Raw genomic sequence first — 19,381 nt, 5'->3', positions numbered from 1 at the left:
TTAAAATTATCGTTTTGAATTGTAAACGATGAAATGTAGAATCTAAATAACGTTCTCAAATTCATCTGACAATGATTTATCATGGTGGTAAACCTGAATAAAAGGCGGCAAATACGTATTTATAAAAACGTACGTGACTTGAAGCATGTTTCTTCCCAACATTAAAATTCAAAAGATTTTGGTGTTATGACTAATTGATATCGTTTTTTCTTCATTTTCAATACATGACTGCATTATATCTACAATGGTTAACGAGCAATAATTTTATATTTTGAAATAGATTAATTAGAATAGTGAATCGTGTGCAGTGCCGTGTAAAAGCGTAATAAGGAAGTCAAACCAGAATAGAAGATATTCTAAAAAAAATACGGCGTTAAAAGTAAATATTTAGTTTGATTAATATAAAAATATACTTTAGAAATATAAGCTTTAACATAATTGTGAAGTAAATACTGAAATAAGATCATTCTTGTACGCCAATGGTCGTTAAGCAGCCATTGATATGACGAGATTTGTCCGGTTATAAGCATGGCGGTAAGCGTGGATAATAACTAGTTTTGTGCGTTTTTTTCCGTCGTCCTCTCATAAAAAAATTGAAAGGAATTTTTGAAATATGTAAAAAGTTAGCCAAAATTGTTTTGAAATAATGTGAACTGTTTAGTGAATCTATTAAAACGTCAAAGAAAACAAGGGACGTCTTTTGATAGTGCAAACTATGGCGTCGAATGAGGATGGAGGTAATGATGACGAAAATAAAGTTTATTATGGAAAGGAATCTTCGTATGAACCATTACCTAATTGCTCTACGTGCCCCATGTGTTTATTACCTTATAATAAGTGCTTATGTAGTGTGACCCCTAGTAACTTCGAAGATGACACTTTAAATAGCATTAACGGTAAGTTATTATTTGTAAACACGGAAAAATAACAATACATTTCCCACCAAATTACTTCGATTTGGCAAGTTACTTATAAGTAGCAATTTATTTACAAAATTCACGTTCTCTATTTTTCAGATGTAAATACTAAATACCATCAAATTAATCTCCAATCTGCCTACTTGATAAAATAAGTACAAACTTAATCAAACATTTAGTTTCATTTGAAAGTAGGTACTTATATTTTTTTAGTAGTAGGCTTTGACAAAAAGAATTTTAATTTGTTTTAATACTAATTGACAGTTTTTATGTTGCTTTTGGATAAAAATCTGAAATAGCAAACAAAGGGTAAAAAAACTAAGTATTTAACTGGTAATTTTAAAGTTCAAGTTTGTTAATGTATACTATTATAAGAAAATTAAGTAGGAATAAATAAATTATAAATAGTGTCACTAACTTTATACATTTTCGAGTTTTTAACATCTCTACTTATCTTGACAAATCTTTATTGGGTGTAACTATAATAACAAAATGTGCAAGTTGTTTATATCAAATTATTCTTAGGTTTCTAGGTTCATAAGTTCTCTGAAGATATTTATAATTCATCAAACCAAGACAAATTTCATATTTCCAACATTTCACACTTTTGTTACGATATTCATATTATATATTCCATAAATATGTGAACTATAGGCTATAAATATTAATTGGTATATTGTGAAATTTCCTCAAAAGAAAAATAATAGGTTTTTTGTTGTTTTTTACACAAGTTGTTCAAAATCATTACAATAATGACCAATTTCAATTCAATTCAAATTCACCCAGAAAGATATTTTCTGAGCTTCTTGTATATATTTTTTGTTTCAGCTGTAACATTTATTCTTGAATGTGTAATTTACATGGAATTTGGCTGCAAATTTATATACTTTGTTTATCAACATTCGATGAAATCACATTCCATTTTTTTGTTTATGATTAATTTACAATTAGTATTTTGTTTTCCAATGCAATCATACTCATACCTTCATTCCAATAATATTTGTCATTAATATGACACATCTGTATTCCTAAATAAAAATATAATTGATATAAAAATCCAAAGTAACTCCCGTAGTAAGTGAAAGAATGATCTGCAAAGACTCTTCATTTGTGCCTAACATTTAAAGTATGTACTTGATGAAAGAGAATATTTACCACTTTACCATAGTATACTCACATATACACTATCTGATGCACATTTCAATATCCAAGTTATCATCTTCAGAGACTAGAGATAAATAGATATACCTTCTGTCTCTGTAAGTAGGAGTGTTGATGTAGTGATATTGTATTCATTGAAGCTTTATAAGATTCAATGTTTCATTTGAAAATGTTTAGTCTTGGAATTTTGTTTATGTTATATTTTTGAAATGCTATTGTTAAATTAAAATGTGAATTATAAATTTTTGAAACATTACTTTAATTATGGGCAATCTGTAAATTTTAATTTTCATATAAATGATATATTACATTTTATGCAGTATTTCAATCTGTAGTGGGATATTAATCTGTTGTCTTCTCAGTTCAAACTAATGAATTAGGTTAATTGAATCAATCTTTTCATTTTCAGCTACAACCGAAGATTTTGGTTCTATGAAAAATGGACACGCACAAGATGCATTCATAGAAAATTTGGATAGTTTGAGAAGAGGTTATAACTCCAATAATCAGTTTTTAGTGAATCTTCAGAAAACACCTGTAGGGTTTGATCCGAAGAATTTTATAAACAGTGTTGATAAATATATCAACGATGCACAAACAGATCCAGTAAAAAGTGAGGCTAAGCCAAATTGTAACGGTGATAAAGTATATTTTTCAAATTCAATTGAATTGAAATCTGATGTATGCGTTGATAGAATTGATAACAATACAGTTGATAATGATATTAACAATAAAGAAAACTTTAGCAATGACAGGTACTTCATTTTTATTCTTAAAATAGTACTAGAATTATATTTCATAAGTACTCAATTTGTCAAGATATTGAATTTCTTTCAATACTTCTTCCAAATGATTTTTTTAATTTGCTAAATGTTTTAATATTACTATGTAGAAATTTTTGTTAAAAATATCCTGATATTTTCATTGTTTTAATATAACTCATCCTAATCGTTATCTACATTTTTGTTTGAGAATAAGAGATACAGGTTTATTAATTTAGACTTGTTTGCATTAAAATATGTGTTGTATTATGGTTATTTGCATTTTTTACTATCACATTCATGATAGTATAAAAATGCAAATGAGTAACAATCATAATTTGATGAATAGTATGAGTTATATAAATCCAAACTAATTATCCTCATCTCTTGCTCTTAATATATTCATTTCATTCTAAAAAAATAATATACTCTATTTATTATGATTCATTATGATAATTAACAGCAATCAAAGCATATGTCATTGACTCATTAAGAAAACATCATGAAATAAGCAAGAAACTCTTTAGTCTGTACCCCTAGTCACATAGGGCCTACTATTTCACTCACATTAAAGGAGTACAAATTCCTTCTATATACCCAGAACCATTCTGTGCTGTAGGAAATGTTCTTATAAGAATGGTGAAAACCAAAAGAGAATGACTATGGTAGTGTCTTTGTTCAGTTCATCTGGAACTTGATAATGCTAGATACAAAAAGTATTTGGACATCAGTAAAACCAATCTATAAGCCAGAACATATACTGGAGTTCATTATAACTCTTAAAATGAAAAGCAAACTACTTAGCTTTTGTATACAAATTGTAACAATTTTTTGACAATAAAGCATTTCTCTCTCTCTCTCATATATTCATTATGCAAGTGAAATTCCTATGAACTTGATGTGTTACATTTACATTTTTTAAGTCAATGAATTTTTTGTAGGTGTACTATAAAAGAAGATCCCCATCTGCAAGTTCACACAAACAGTATGTCGCCCGTAAAATCAAAGAGCAAAAAAAATCATTTAACTAAAACTGGCTGTGATTTACCAATTGGCGCTGTGAAGAGTCCAATTAATTGTCATAATGATCCTGAAGTAAAGCAAGAGTCTACAGATAGCACACTTCAAGCTACTACTAGTGATAATTTATCTGAATCAGAAAAATCCAGTGTACAAGTAAATTCAAAACCAAAGAAGCTTTGTTCCCAGTTGGTTGATAAATTAAACTATGATTTGCTTAAAGGAAAGAAAGGTATTGCTCTTCTTACAGCTATTGAGGACCAATCAAATTCTAAAATTAAGGTAATGGATAGACACACGTCTAGTTCAACTGACTCCAGTAGCTGCTCTCTTAGAAAGTCAAGAACTAGATCTGTAGATGTCACAGTGAAACCAAAAAAGGGTCGCAAGAGGGCCCATTCCACAGATACCAATGATGTAGAGGCAAAAGTACCTAAAATTGATTTTAAATGTTATAAAACTGATAAAAAAAGTGAGATATTAACACCATCAAAAAATGGAAAGCATAAAGACTATAAATATAGTAGACATGATTCAAAAAGTAAAAGTTCCTCCAAAAAATCCTCGCATAGTAGTAGCTCAAGAGAGAGACATTCAAGTCATAGAAGTGACATTAGACCAAGACTTCTTACTAATGGCAATTATAGTTACCCCCCTGAAGATGTAAGTTTTGTTTTTTTACTTTACAAAATCAGTTTTTAATTTAAATTTGCAAACTAATACATTACCTGCATATTTAAGTTATTGCTTTGGATTTTTAGCTCTCAACTGAACTTTAATATAAAAAAATAACCTTAAAGGGTTATTTTGGTTTAGAAGCCCAGATTTTACACATTTTTGAATCTAACGTAAACGAAAAATATTTTTACTATCAATTTTTTTTATATATTTATTGGCTCTTCAAGAATATAAAAAAAATGTAAGAAAACTCAGATTTTTAATAAATTACAGGCTGGTAAAGTGGGGGCTACAAAAAAAATGGTGCATCCTGGTTAACATGATTCTGGCCTTTGTAGTGATCTGGAACAACAAAAAAATTTGAAAAATTCTCAATCTGTAAAGATGTCGAATTTTGAAAAAATACTCCAAACTGAAATTTTTCAAAATTCAAGACGCGATAGAGAGATAGATATATAAAAAAGATGTCCACCAAATTTCAAAGGAATCGGTCGGGTAGAACTTGAGATATGTCAACTATCTCAAAAAAGGTAGCTTCGAGAAAAACACATTTAAAATTAAAGAAACAATTCCGGTAGAATAATTCGTTCCACTCGGCCGACTTAGATGCTAAGAGTCTAAGCTTTCAAAATAGCAAAAAAAAATTTCTAGACCAGAATACCCCTTTAAACAAATTTAGTCAAATACTCTGTACTTATACATTATTATCTAACTTCATGATGTAGAACTTGATCATCTGAATGCATAAATTTCATTGTATTGTGATTAAACTTCTCAATTTTCTACTTATTCATAAATTGATGTTAGACTAGTAAAATTCAAACAAATATTTAGGTATTCCAATATAAATTTTTCTCTGTTATTGTCTAAATGAAATTATAATCCAAAGTATAAATATTATACATAATTTAATGCTCTTTCTAAAAATAACTTTTATCTTTACATCTTATATTCTTTTCGCAGAAATCTTTGAAATTTAGAAAATATTACCACATAGAAACCCATACCAATGGAGGTGCAAAAATTCTCAGAATGTACCATGATGAGATAAAACACCTCAGTCCAAGTGACTCAAAAGAACTAGCAAAGGAATTCTTCAAGTTAGCCTTCCATGAAGATAAAGACGGTTGGGCAACTTTTGTGATAGCAGTAGTTCACGGTTCTGCTTCTTACCTTCCAGACATTCTTACATATATGGCAGAGAACTATCCAACATTAACTGTTAAAAACGGGTTACTTAGCAAAAGCTCGGATATTGAAACAACAACATTGTCAAATTATCACGAAAACGTATGTAAACATTATGAAGCAGGGACGGTTCGATATGGACCACTACACCAAATTAGTATTGTGGGAACTGCCCATGAAGAAGTCGGCGGCTATTTTCCTGATTTGTTGGGAATGTTAGAAGAGAATAATTTCCTCAATCTGGTGAGTTTAAATGTCAATTTTACCTCATGTAGAACTCAACTTAGAAGCGCCGATATTTCACTAGTTTCATCTTATATGTATATGATACAGAGTTTCTTGTTGTTCCCCTACAGAACCTACACTTGTCAGTCACTTTTTGGCGGAATGTAGTTCTGAGAGAATCCATCAGAATAATTTTCTTTCAGATTCTAACTTCTCAAACTGTTTCTCTTTCTGAGTACTTCTTGTATGGCAAATATATAGGTCTCCTTATTTTCCTTTATTCCTGAATAATTGGGAAACCAACCTATGGGTCGATTGTAGGTATTAGATGGAAGATGATGTTATCTTTAAATATTATAAATGTACTCATGGCAGTTAATTTTTCAGACAATGCCTTGGGGAGCTTTATCAATTTGTGATCAAATGAAACCAACTGAAAGTAATGATGGACCTATCATTTGGTGTAGACCCGGTGAGCAACTTGTACCAACAGCCGATTCTAAAACACCAAACAAAAGAAAAAGGTAAGCTTTTTCTGTAAAATTTGTATTCTCTTTATTTAAAAGTCTTTTTTTTAAGAACTGGTATAAATGAATTAAGAAATTTACAATATCTGCCGAGAATGTCCGAAGCAAGGGAACATTTGTTCGAGGATAGGACAAAAGCTCATGCTGACCATGTGGGAGCTGGACTAGATAGGAAAACTACAGCTGCTGTTGGAATATTGAAAGCTATCCATGGAGGGAAAAATGAAGGTCCAAATAACAGGGTAACAAAGGATGTTGTAGCCTTTTCTGCTAAATATTTTGATATATTATCTGAAAAGTTACAACTTGATCTTCACGAACCACCTATTTCACAGGTAAGCTATACCATTTTGTTGATTTTACCAGTTGACAGGTAATTAATGATGAAAAATTCATATATTTTAATATTTTAGTGTGTCACTTGGATTGAAGATGCAAAACTGAACCAGTTAAGAAGGGATGGTATAGAATATGCGAGGATAAATTTGTATGATAATGATATATATTTTTTACCAAGGAACATAATCCATCAGTTTAGAACAGTTACAGCTGTTACTAGCATTGGTATGTTGACTATAAGGATTTATTTATATTATCTAAATTTTTATTCCCAAATGGTTTGTTTTTTGGCATTAAAAAACCATTGAAATATCAACATGGTCTGTGTTTACTATAATGAATGAAAAAAAGTTTAAATTAATTACTCACTTTTTTTTATAAAAGTTGTAAGTTACTCCAAAAACTAATTTGTCGGGATTTTGCAATCCTCGGATAACAACGTTTGCGATGGGAAGCAAATTCGGAGAAAGATTTTGTAGAAAAAGTCCAAATAGACCTGTTCTCTTAAAGGACCATCAAAAAAGTGAGGACCCATTAATTGGTGATTTATGACGGCAACTCATGTTAACTGAAAATCTGGGAACGACACTTTCAAATAGCATGGGGATTTTTTCCTTTCCCACACATGTGAATTACTGGAATTATTTATCCCGTCTCTTGTAAATTCTATTCTGTAAATAGTGTCCTGTACAGCATTAATCACTAAGTTCCTCATGACTCCCCATATCTATTATCAATGCATTTATTGCACTAATTTGGTTCTAACTGTTATTTATTTTTTTTTAAGCTTGGCATGTTCGTTTGAAACAATATTATCCCATAGAAGAGCCAGAAGTAACAGAAAATGCCCCACCTCTTCTCTCCAAACCAGTTGATCACATAAAACCTGAAAAAACCCCATTAAAATCTTCGAATCACCGAGATGAGGACAAACCACCTCTAAAAATGAAGTTGAAATTAGATTTAAATAAATACGCTGGTCCAGAAAAAGTTCGAATCCAAGAAGAAAAAAATAAAGAAAAGAAATATAAACACAAGGATCACAATAGAGAAAAGTCCAAGCACAAACATAAAGACAAACACAAAGATAAATACAAGGATAAAGATAAATATAAGCATCACAATAAAGACAGAAAACATCACAATTCTCACAAAGAGAAAGATTACAAACATAGTGACAGAGATAAAAAGCACAGTTCCCGCAATACTAGTAAAGAGAAAAATCAGGATTCTAGTCAAAAAAATCATATATCATCGAGTGATACCAGCACTTACAAGTCTAATTCCAGTGAGAGCCTAAAACTTACTCCAAGTGATACCAGCACTTACAAAACTTCTTCCAGTGATAGTTTAAAACTCACTTCAAGTGATACCAGTATTCTGTCGACAGATTCTGTTACCACGCAATCCCACGTCGAAGAATCTACAAAAAGTGTAGCAGACTCCGCGAGTGTATCTCCTACCAAAGTACTTGATTCGCCTGTAAAAAAACACAAAGAAAAATCTTTTAAAATAAAGATTCAGAAGCCGCAATCCACCGACGTTTTAGGTGATATTTTAAAAGATATGAACAAGTGCGATCCACATATTTAATATTAAGCTACAGGTCGGAGAAAAAGTGACTTTAGAAGTTTCTTCTGGATGACACTTTTTGTTCGAACTGTAGAGGATTTCAATCGTGGTTCTGTCCACACATTGGCAATTGGGTAGTAATTATATTTCTATACTTCCTTTACAGCAGGGAGTGAATATAAATAAACCACTAATGGTTTCACTTATCACAAATTATTTGAAAGATTAACTAAATATGTCAATTGTCACCAAATGTCAATTGTCAAATCACTTAATTCCGTCCCACTTAATCATTAGTTTTTATAACCTACAATTTGATTGAATTACTAATTTGAAGTGGAATACTGGGTGTTCCAATAACTGTTTCCTATTTCGGTGGCTCAATTTAATCTGTCAATTTTATATTTTTACAATCAGTATAGCCATTGAAAATTTAATTTGGAAATAACCTGAAATTTATAAAATCTCCTTATTTTTTCTGTTAGAATCGAAAGTTTCATAATGTACAATATTCTAGTACACTTTTTCTAATTAATCTATAGATTATCAGAAGAAATGTGACAGGTGACAGCTATTAGTTTCGATACACTGTTGTAGAGGGAGGTGTGAAAATTTTAATGGGGATCATTTTGTATATATGGGATCTTTTTCATAAACGGTGTGGTATGGACATTTTCAAATGGCGGCGAATTTTAGAGAGTTTATAGAATTTGTAAATATGATTTTATTGAAAATTTTTCTAAAAGGTATATTGAAACATATTTATTTGTATTTAAGTTATAAAATTATTATATTTAAGCTAAAATTTTATTCATAGTGTTCTAAGTGTGACATATTTTAATACAGGATTGCTTACTTAGATTTATGTCACTGTTCTAAAGTCTAATTTTTATAAAATGTGAGTATTTCAACATTTGTACTCAAATATATTTGCTAAGACGCTAAACTAATATTAATAACTATAATTTAAGCGAAAAGTTTCATTACATAAATAAAACAGTAAATTTTGTATTATCTTTTGTTTGATTGACAAAAAAGATTCATGATTATACAAAATTAACATTAGTTTAAATAATTACTGGCTAAACCCAGAAAGTTACTCCACATGTGTCCGATTCCCAGGAACAAGTTGAGAAGAAATACCTTCTTGGTAAAACATTTTGAGAGCTAGTCAAGAAATCCTCATTAACAAAATACAAACTATAGTCTGGGTATCAATCAACCAAGATGAATGAGTTAAACATCAATTGATACAGTCCCAGTGTGACCAGGAGTTTATAAAGGAAATACTGTGAAATCTTGTACTGAAGATTTCTATTATCCATTTATTGTGAAATAATTATTGAGTTGCTGGCTATTGAGATATCTTAAAAAGATTGCCCTCGCCTTGTGATTGGATAATGAAGGTTTCAATAATATACTAACAAATACCTTTTTTTTTTAAAGCAAATTTAATCACATCAATATTTTTTCGAATTCAATTTTATAAATCTAGTTTTTCATTTGCCTTATTCATTTTATCAAAATAGAGCTTTATAGAGCTCTATATAAAATTGATAAACCGAACGATGTGGTATTAGAAGTTTTTAAATTGATTATTGAAATATTCAAAATTTGAAAAAAATACTTATAGTCTCTTCCAGGAGCTAATAGTCTTTCATATTGGTCGATTTCATCGCATTTTCATATATGAGACTGTTTAACGTATATGCTTGAATTTGTGGAAGAAATAGCATATTTACAATTCCAAAGACAGTTTATCATGTCCTATGGGAGTCCCAAACAAGTTTTATAAAAAAATATATGGATAGTGTACTTATAAAATGAATCTATAATAATATCAACTTTAACAAGGTTCAAACATTCCTCGGGGTTTAATTAGAATATAGTATATTTTTGAAATTGAAAGAAATAAAAAACCCATTTCAAGAATATAATTGAAAATACACAATTCTCTTTTATATTCCATGCCACTGTACTAAATATTTTGCTTATTGGACTATATTTATGTATTGGTTGCTGTGATTGATATTATGATTGATTGATTTGAGTTAATTATATGAGTAATACTGAACGAATCTAATAACTTTATTCAGGTAGTACAAGCCTCTAGAACTATTTTTACTTCTCCTGGCTCTTCCTAAAACTATTTCAAGTTCTTGTTTTTGAAGCAATTGCTGATTATTTACTTCAAACCGTCTTTTCGTTCTTTATTTAGATTTTATTGAGTTTCATAAATATCTATCAGCTCTTCTTCTATCGCTTTGAATTAGCGATTTTTGAAGTTCTCTGGAGGTCCAACTAACTAATAAAAAATGTAAGAAAACATTGTATTGAAATTCTTAGAATCCTTGAAAAATCGAGCTATTAGGCTATTATAACATGGATATAAATTTTTTTGTTACCTGATTATACATGCACAAACTTCTAAAATAACCAACTATATCTTCTCTACTTCTCATTGGGGATTCCCGTAAAATCAGATACATCATCATCAGAGACTTGACTATCGAATTTTGTCAACATTTGGATCTTTTGACGTATATTTCTGGGTTGAAAGCAAATAATGAACTGAGAGGGTAACAACAATAGTTTTAATTTCTAATTTCAAATGAAAAGTTTTGTTTAATTTGTTTCAATTTATTTTAATTGTCGTTCATATTAATTATTCTATTTTTCAGTAACTATTATGATAAGAAAATAAGTTATAGTACAAAATTTGGATGTTGAAAAATATCATTTTATAAAAATTTGGTTTTAAGGAACACCAAAGACTTTCCCGTAAATAATGTGTAATTCTAATTTTACTTTAGTACTGAGTTCTGTTTCATTTACAAAAATTGATAGCTAATATCAAATTAATAACAGAAGCAATAATAACAACTTTCTTACTAACTCGAACGAAAGCCATTGAAGGAAAAACGTGAAATATCAAAATAGAAAGTATCATTGATCCTAAAAATGGAAATATCAATAATTTATTAAGGAAGTTGAACTAAGGCACGAAGTATTAGAAGAGAGTAAGTCAAACAAGTGGTTTATGTGTAACTAGAAAAGATTTATTCGCAAAATGTACTTGCCATACAACAAATAAAGTGCCTTTTAAAACTGTAAAACTAACTTATTGTTAGTATTCATTATTTTAAAGTCCTCTCAACTCTAACATAATATTGGAATTACACTTTATACAAGATCCGATACTTAATTTATCAGTTAGAAGTTGATATCTTCACATATTAGATAGTACATTTTATAGTAATGCAGTTTTGGCATAGATTCAACCTGAATCTGAAATCTGTACTTCCAGTCTTTAACATTTTACCTTGCAACTTTGCTAAATTAAACATATACAAGGCTTTGTGTGTATTTTCAATATTTTTTTAGTCTTAAAAGTGAGATTCCTAGAATTGTGATGTAAATATGTACATTTGGAGTATTGTACAGTTTTTTATATAGTGAAAAACCTCTATGCAATGTTGTATATAAAACTAAGTAATCTATTTAACAATGTTAGAATGTTTTAAGGATATTTTTTCATATCACAGCCAAATTTAATAGTTGTTTCCATTTTTTTGAATAAAACTTACATTTTTGCTAGATGTCTCCCAAATAATTGTAATTTTTATATGTTTTAATTGTCAGAAGAATAGTATCTTTTTTGAAACTATTGAATCCGAGGCTGTCACGAGCATAACAAAATATTGTCAACGGGTCTAATACCACATTTTTCCTATGATCATAATGCTTTTAACATAAACTAATAAATCTAAATAATAAATTACAACACCTCAAACTAATGAAATTCTATTAACTTTTTAACTTTATAACATATTTAAAAAATCATTTTTTTATAGAAATAACTCCTGTCATTATTTATTGATAATTTAAATCGTTAAAACAATATATACGAGGGCAGAAAGAGAAAATAAAAAAGTCACTTCTTCTTTAACCGGCGCTACTGTCCTTTGAGAACCAGGCCCTTCTTAACAATCAACTGCCAATCCTTTCTGTTCTGAACATGGTGCCTCCAATGTCGAACCCATAGCTGGATCAAGTCCGCCTCAACTTCTCCAATCATCGGAGGCGCAGTCTTGTTCTCCAGGAACTCCATACATGGCTCTGCGCGAGTATTGATCAGAGGGCATGTCCCAGCCACCTCAAACGCGCCCCCCGGATGAATGCCACCAAATCTGACTCGCCATACATTTGTTGTTATAGTACATTTCTCGCATCCGTATGCGATTACAGGACGTATAATTGTCTTGTAAATTGTGAGCTTTGACTTCGTGAGAGTCCTCTAAACTTGAGCGCTCTCGTGACTACCCGAAAATACTACTCTGTTTCCGGCAGCAACTCTTGTCTTGATCGGAAGCGATGTTCTCTGACTTGGAGATCGGGGTTTTCCTTGAGGTTCTCATGTACATATTCATGGATTTTGAGTCCTCTTGCTTCACCTACTCGCTCGAACTCCTCGACCGCTCCCGAAAAAACTGAAGTGGTTCGTGCCATGATGTCAACATCATTCACATAGGCGAGGCGCTGTGTGAGCCTATTGCAAATAGTTCCTCCAAGTGAATTGAACAGTGTTGTCGCTAGTGTATCACCTAACACAAGCCTGTGTTTACAGTAAAAATTCTAATCATTGTCATTCCAACTATACACACCAGCTTCTTTGGGACGCCAAACCCCATCAGGTCCTCATACAGCTGGTTTCTGAGGAAGTCGATGAAGAGGTTGTGAAGATCGACAGAAAGTGAAAATACAAATGAACTTTGTCACTAGAAAAGAAAATTTAAGTTAAGATAATTTCATTTGTGCCGTAAATCACTGAAGGAGTTCTTTTAAAAAGTGAGGGTTGTAGAAAAAATCTATTTTGTATTATAATTATTTATATTTGTTTAAAAAATTATTGGGAAGACACTTAGAATTATAAAATCAAATGTAAAAACATAGACAGTCATAGCAACAAGAGTATTTCAGTATTATATTCCTTAAGACCAATTCTTGTCTAGTGTTAACCAAAATAACAACTTTCTTTGGTTACTGAAAGGGTACTAAATTGTTTTCTCATTACAATTTCTTAATTCTTCAACCTGTTTGTATACATGTTCTTATTTTTAGGTATGATATTTGTTTTTCCTATAGCAGAAACATATTTTTTTCGTTGAACCAACTCTAACATTAATAGGAAAACGATAAACTATTCCCCCATAAACTAATTATTGTACAGAAAGACTCTACTTCTTTTAGTAATACAAATGGTAGTACCTCTATTGGTAATGATTTGCTTGATATAGTTACAGCGGCGTAGTTAGGTATTGGCGATAGGGGCCCCACAGAACACATAGGGGTGCAAAAATGCAAACAAAACACAAAAAGTTGATGAATTTATTACCAAAGTACCTATAAGAGTACAAATAACCTCTTTAATAACAAGTTCTATGGAATAAACACGGAGTGAATGGTAGTAATCAAAAAGCAGGCGAAAACAACTGTGGTAAAGAATATTAAAGACTTATATATTACATTTGGAGCATCTAGAATATCAACTTCAAATTCGTCTGTCTTCTCCACTTGTGGTCTGAAATATTGGTTTCCATGGACTGCACAAACAGCTGTTGCAAAGAAAAGACATATTTTTATATGCTGCAACAAAAAAAAAGTGCTTTAAGCATGAAAGTCCAAAAAAGGCATAAACAGGGATGGAAGACATCATAGCGCCAAATCTGTAGAGACAAGAAATTGGAGTTAGCTGTTGCTTGCATGAAAAACGTATTAAACTTAACCGTGAAGTGACTTTAGATTGGGAAAAGCGAAAAATTTTTAACGGGAATATTTTTGTGTGTATGTGTATGTCTGACTGTTGAAATGACGACCAGATCTTGCTAATAACTTTCAGTTTCTGGCAGATTCTTAATTGAAAAACCAATATTTAGGTATATTGGAAAATTGTGCAAAATACTTTGGCCTAAAGTACATTAAGATGTGGATAGTTACGAATTGTTGAAAGAAATCGGCATGATTGAGATCATTGAGAACATTCAGTCAGCTTCAAATTTGGATATTCTAGAAACTGTACATGCTTATCAAGTACAAGATGCGTATACAAATATCGAGAAAAGTTTGTGGATTTTTCTCACTATTCCAGTGAACATCGGAAGCTACGAACGTAGCTTTAGAAAATTGGAGCTTGAACTACCTCCGTTCACAAAAAGACCCACTATGCGTCTAGAAGTCCAGTCACTAGTCGTATTTCGAGCCTGTTTAGTTGGAGCAGTTGTTTGGTGTGGGTTGAATGCCAGATGTCTCTGTCCATCCCTGCCGAGCCCGCCTTGCGAGTTGATCGTTGAGAAACGCTATAGCAACGCTTTTAACCACACCAAGGATGGGTTCTGGGCCCATCGGTGAATTTGCCGATCTCAATCTAGCGAATAAATCCGCACCCAAACAACCTGGCTCTTGCAACATTCACTCACCAGATTCTGTAAGGACTCTACGCACTCCAACACAGGCATATAGCACACCTTTTCAGCCGTTTTGGCATGTATAGCAACTCTACTGTGTTCCCGTGGCGTCGATTGAGTATCGCGCATCCGCATTCTATCACAGCGAATACCTCGGCCTGGAAGACGGTGGCGTGTTTCCCAAGCGAACTGGACCCCCCTTTTGCTTGTAGGTAAACCTTCCGGGGAGGCAGTACAATTCGCCAATTACGTCGTATATTCTAGCTACGTTCCTGTAAACTTTTACGAATACTAAAAAAATATTTTTACATAATTTTGACATGTCTCATTATTTCCAACTACTACGAATACATAGAATTCACAATGGATTTCTTTTAACTAGAATTGAATCATACTGTATGATAAAAACAGTATAACGATTTTTATGTATTTATTTTTATAAATATATACAAACAGTTTAGTACCCTTGAAATTGTTTACTATTGTGTAAGTACCTGAATTAATGATTTTTGTCATATTTTTTTATGGGATTGGTATGTATGATAGCAGTTTTTGTTTGCATAAACAATCAAAATAGTAGACAATAACATGTAGATACGTCCAAAAATTGAATTTGACTATGTAATTACTATATTATTGTTTTAATGTAATTTTAGTTTTCTTATTAGTTAAAAGTTCTAAAATTGTATTTAATGTATTTGTATTGGTTTTAATTGTTGATAATATATTTTAAATACAGGATTATCATTGTTTATCACGACTTCTAATTTTTCCGTGAATTCGGTCTCGAGTTTGTTTGTCAACTCAAAATATTACATGCTGTATCATTTTCAGGAAAAATTCAGATTTTCCTATAATAAAATCGGAAACGAACAAATTTATGTAAAACAGAAGTTTGGAATTCCAGTTTTCATAAACTAATAAACTGGATTTAATATGAATTCGCAGGATAACAAGTGTCAACCTTATTATTGTAATGAAGTCAAATACATTTTAATTTCTGCCATTGGGAGACGTTCTAGATAAATAACATGAGATACAATCCAAAAATTAATTGATAATGGTAATTTTTTTGAGTACCAATCTCCTATAACCTTGACCTTTGAATATGTCATTTCTAGGCCCATTCTGAGCATGTCTATATATATTTATATAGGGTGTTCATGCCTCCTTCACATTTGTTTTTTATAACTTTTTTTTACTATGCTCTTGCTTTTATAACTTCAGCATACTGTTTCCATCCGTCAAGCAGGTACGAAACTAACCTAACCTATTTTTTAGAGTAAAACTGTCCAGTCGTTAGGATCCATTAGGGTACTTATTTTTTTCTTATTTCTCTTGCAGTGTCTCATCGCGAGCGCGCCTCCATTTTCACATATTTATTATTAACATTTTACCCCCTACCACATATCACAGCTGGAATTTATGGAACCGTTAGTGATATTCATAGTGAACACACTGTTTACACCACCACTCACAATTAAACTGTCTGACGCGCGTTTCGATAACAAAGTTATCGTCTTCAGAGACTGAAGGTATACGCGCGTCAGACAGTGTAATTGTGAGTGTTGGTATAAACAGTGTGTTCAATACATATCATAGGAGAGTTGTACCCTAAAAGACGGAATTCTCAAAATTTCTTCGATAGAACAAATAGTAACTATTATTTACTCAGGTTCTACGGAAATATAGCTTTTAAAGCAAATTATATACAGTAGGTTTTCCACAACAAAGTTATTTAAACCAGTCTTATAATTTTTTTATAAAATATAAATGATTACTCATTACAATAATATGTAGTGTTATAATTTTTATGAAATAATTTTCCATTGATCAAATAAAAAATACTATCATACTTAAATGGAACGAAATATCGATTATCATTCATTCGATAACCGAATTATATATTTTATATTAGATGAAATTAACGGAAAACTAAAGTTTTGTAATATTATTTTTTCATTTTAACGTTTGACTATATTTTTGACTTTTGCACATAACATAAGAAAATTTAGTAAAGCTAATCGAAATATGTTACCTAAAAATATTTTTTTTTATTTACTTTGGACCTTTTTTAATATATAATATTCCTCAACGAGCTTGATCGTTTTTTTTTTCTTAATTTCTTCTTTTCTTTTTGTACACACTAAGCTACTCATTTGAAACTACTTACTAACGTTAATCACCTATTAGTTTTCGTTGAGTCACTACCAATTTTATTCAATATGCCAATATAAGTTCCATTGAATAATAGTGGTAGTGACTCAACGGCACTAGTTAGTGATTAACGCCAGTAACTAGTTTCAAAGAAGTAGCTCCGTGTGTAGTAGGCCTTACCGAAATCGCAATAATTATGAAAACATACCCACTTAACGGAAATAATTTGAAGATGAAATAATTTTATTTTTTGTAATTATCCTGCATTTTCTGCCTTGGGGCCATTATAAAGAGAAGGGTAGGTTTGTTATTCGTTCATTGGTAAGAAGTGATCCGATTCCTTGGTCTAATCTACCCACTCCTCACAACGGATCACCCCTTTCTCTTGGTTGATTCCAAGGCCTCAATCTCCCTACTCCTCAGAATTACATCGAGGAAATGAGGAGTTGAAATAAAAAAATAGAAAATAAAAATAATATGCTTACCAACTAGAACACTGTTGACACTAACACAATCACTGCTGGTCATGAGTTAGCTCAAGGGAGAAGGCAGATTGTAGCCTTGGAATCAACCAAAAAAGAGTGATTCGTTGCATGGTGTAGGCAGATTGAGACCATGGAATCGGATCACTTACCAATAAACGAATAACCACCCTGTTCAACCCGTGAACCTAGTTCTTTTGTTCATATATATACCGGTAACTTTAACAGGTTACCATATGTATCATAAGTTGGTAATCAGTTTAAAATGAATGTGCGAAATTTATAAAATATATTTATTGAATTGAATTTCACTGAAGACACCATTTTGATATTGTGTGGTTTGTTTTAAAAGGCAATTTGAATGTTAAAGTTCCTTTAGTGCAAAACATTTGTCATCTTCAATATTTGAAATATCTTGCATTAAGGGTGTCTAGTATTTTTATAATGTGATACATTTTATATGTTAGAGGTTTTATTTCTGTTTTATTTTTAGAAACCATGATATTTATATAATCATATAATTAAAACTATTTAGTCTTGTAGCTAAGATTATATCATTAGACAAGAAATTTGTCTACATCACAGTTTTCACATTCCACGTGTTATCCTGAGTTCCCGCAAATATGTCTGTAGAAAATTTCACACACCATGTGCTTGCTTTTGTCAAATTTCATAAATTCTTCAACAGTAGAAGTATATTGACAATAATATTCATCTAAGTTAGTCTTCAATAATAAATTTCGTTGTTGAGTATTGTATTGTTGTATATTGAGTAATCTCTAACGGAACATAGACAAAGCTGTAACATAGTTTTGAGCATATATGTAGTACTTCTATATGGACAGTTTTATATAAGTGGAAACTATTCCGATTAAGGAAGATAGAATGGCAACGATTTCTCTATCATCCGAGGCTCCAGCTCGGTTCTGCGGATTATCAAGCATGCGCGGTATAGATAAAGTGTCCCGAACGAGAGAGAAAATGAATATTTTCAGCACCGTAACGTAGGGACGTTTTTTCCCATACTAACTGTCCATATGGTTTTGAGACACGCCAACCTAACCATCAAGTAAAGTAAAGAATTTGACAAAACAGTATTACGATAAGTGTGTGAAGTTTCTTTTATATATATTGCTTAATCAAATCGTGTATTGTTTTAATAATATTATTTCTTATTGAGAATATTTTAGCCATATAATGTTTTATCGCTGGACAGATAAAATTTTTGTATCTAGATAAATTTGGTTTTATTGTAAAACCTCGAATAAATCACATTTTAACACTGCTATTTGGTTTTTATTATTCAAACTTTTTCATCATATACCATTAAATATAAAAGACTCCCCATACGCACACACACTTTATAATGGGGATTTAGTTGACACAAAGTAAAAAAAAAAGAAACTCACAGATGTGATGCTAATAATTTAAATTTCAAACGAATTTGTTGTTTATTTGTTTTATAGTCTTCCAACAATTTTGTCTACTTCCATCCACCTTTTAAAAGTAAACTTCAATTTATTGGTCTTATAAATTATCTAGAAATAAATCAGAATCACCTAAAAAAATAAACAACGGCACTATTTTAGATTAAGACTATTTTTTTGTTTAATATTAAAATTTACGAGTTATTTCAACAATATGTGGCTTGTGATGGTACAAAATCAGTTCCAAAAAGATTATGCTACGAAGAGCGCCTGATAATTTGAGGTTAAGATATGGCGGGTAGAGGTAAGGAGAGCTCTCTCTTTTGGGGTTTATCTCTCAAATGTCCGTCTGAAAGCGAAAAATAGTATAATTAACAACTTTCAAAAATAACGCTCGCAAGCAATTTAGGGACGATCTGAAAAGGAAATGTTCTTAGTAGTGAAACGAAAATTAACTCTAAAA

At 31.0% G+C, this 19,381-nt stretch overlaps 1 protein-coding gene across 2 annotated transcripts; it reads left to right on the top strand.

Moving 5' to 3' along the window:
* The first annotated feature begins 35 nt into the window (after window positions 1-35).
* On the top strand, window positions 36-18,771 carry LOC130451749 (lysine-specific demethylase RSBN1L). 2 transcript variants are annotated; one of them, XM_056790966.1, is made up of 8 exons: window positions 36-896; window positions 2,488-2,833; window positions 3,781-4,522; window positions 5,501-5,968; window positions 6,338-6,474; window positions 6,530-6,812; window positions 6,891-7,041; window positions 7,604-18,771. In XM_056790966.1, the coding sequence occupies exons 1-8, from the start codon at window positions 716-718 to the stop codon at window positions 8,407-8,409; spliced, it is 3,114 nt and encodes a 1,037-aa protein (XP_056646944.1). In that variant the 5' UTR covers window positions 36-715; the 3' UTR covers window positions 8,410-18,771. The 2 variants fall into 2 exon arrangements, with proteins under 2 accessions (XP_056646944.1, XP_056646945.1); XM_056790967.1 differs by lacking the exon at window positions 36-896 and adding an exon at window positions 1,238-1,300.
* Window positions 18,772-19,381: the final 610 nt, after the last annotated feature.

The sequence above is a fragment of the Diorhabda sublineata genome, chromosome X (genome assembly GCF_026230105.1).
Source record: "Diorhabda sublineata isolate icDioSubl1.1 chromosome X, icDioSubl1.1, whole genome shotgun sequence".
Taxonomy (NCBI): Eukaryota; Metazoa; Arthropoda; class Insecta; order Coleoptera; family Chrysomelidae; genus Diorhabda; species Diorhabda sublineata.
The sequence above is the reverse complement of the archived record's forward strand: the minus strand, read 5'-3'. Positions and strand labels throughout refer to the sequence as shown.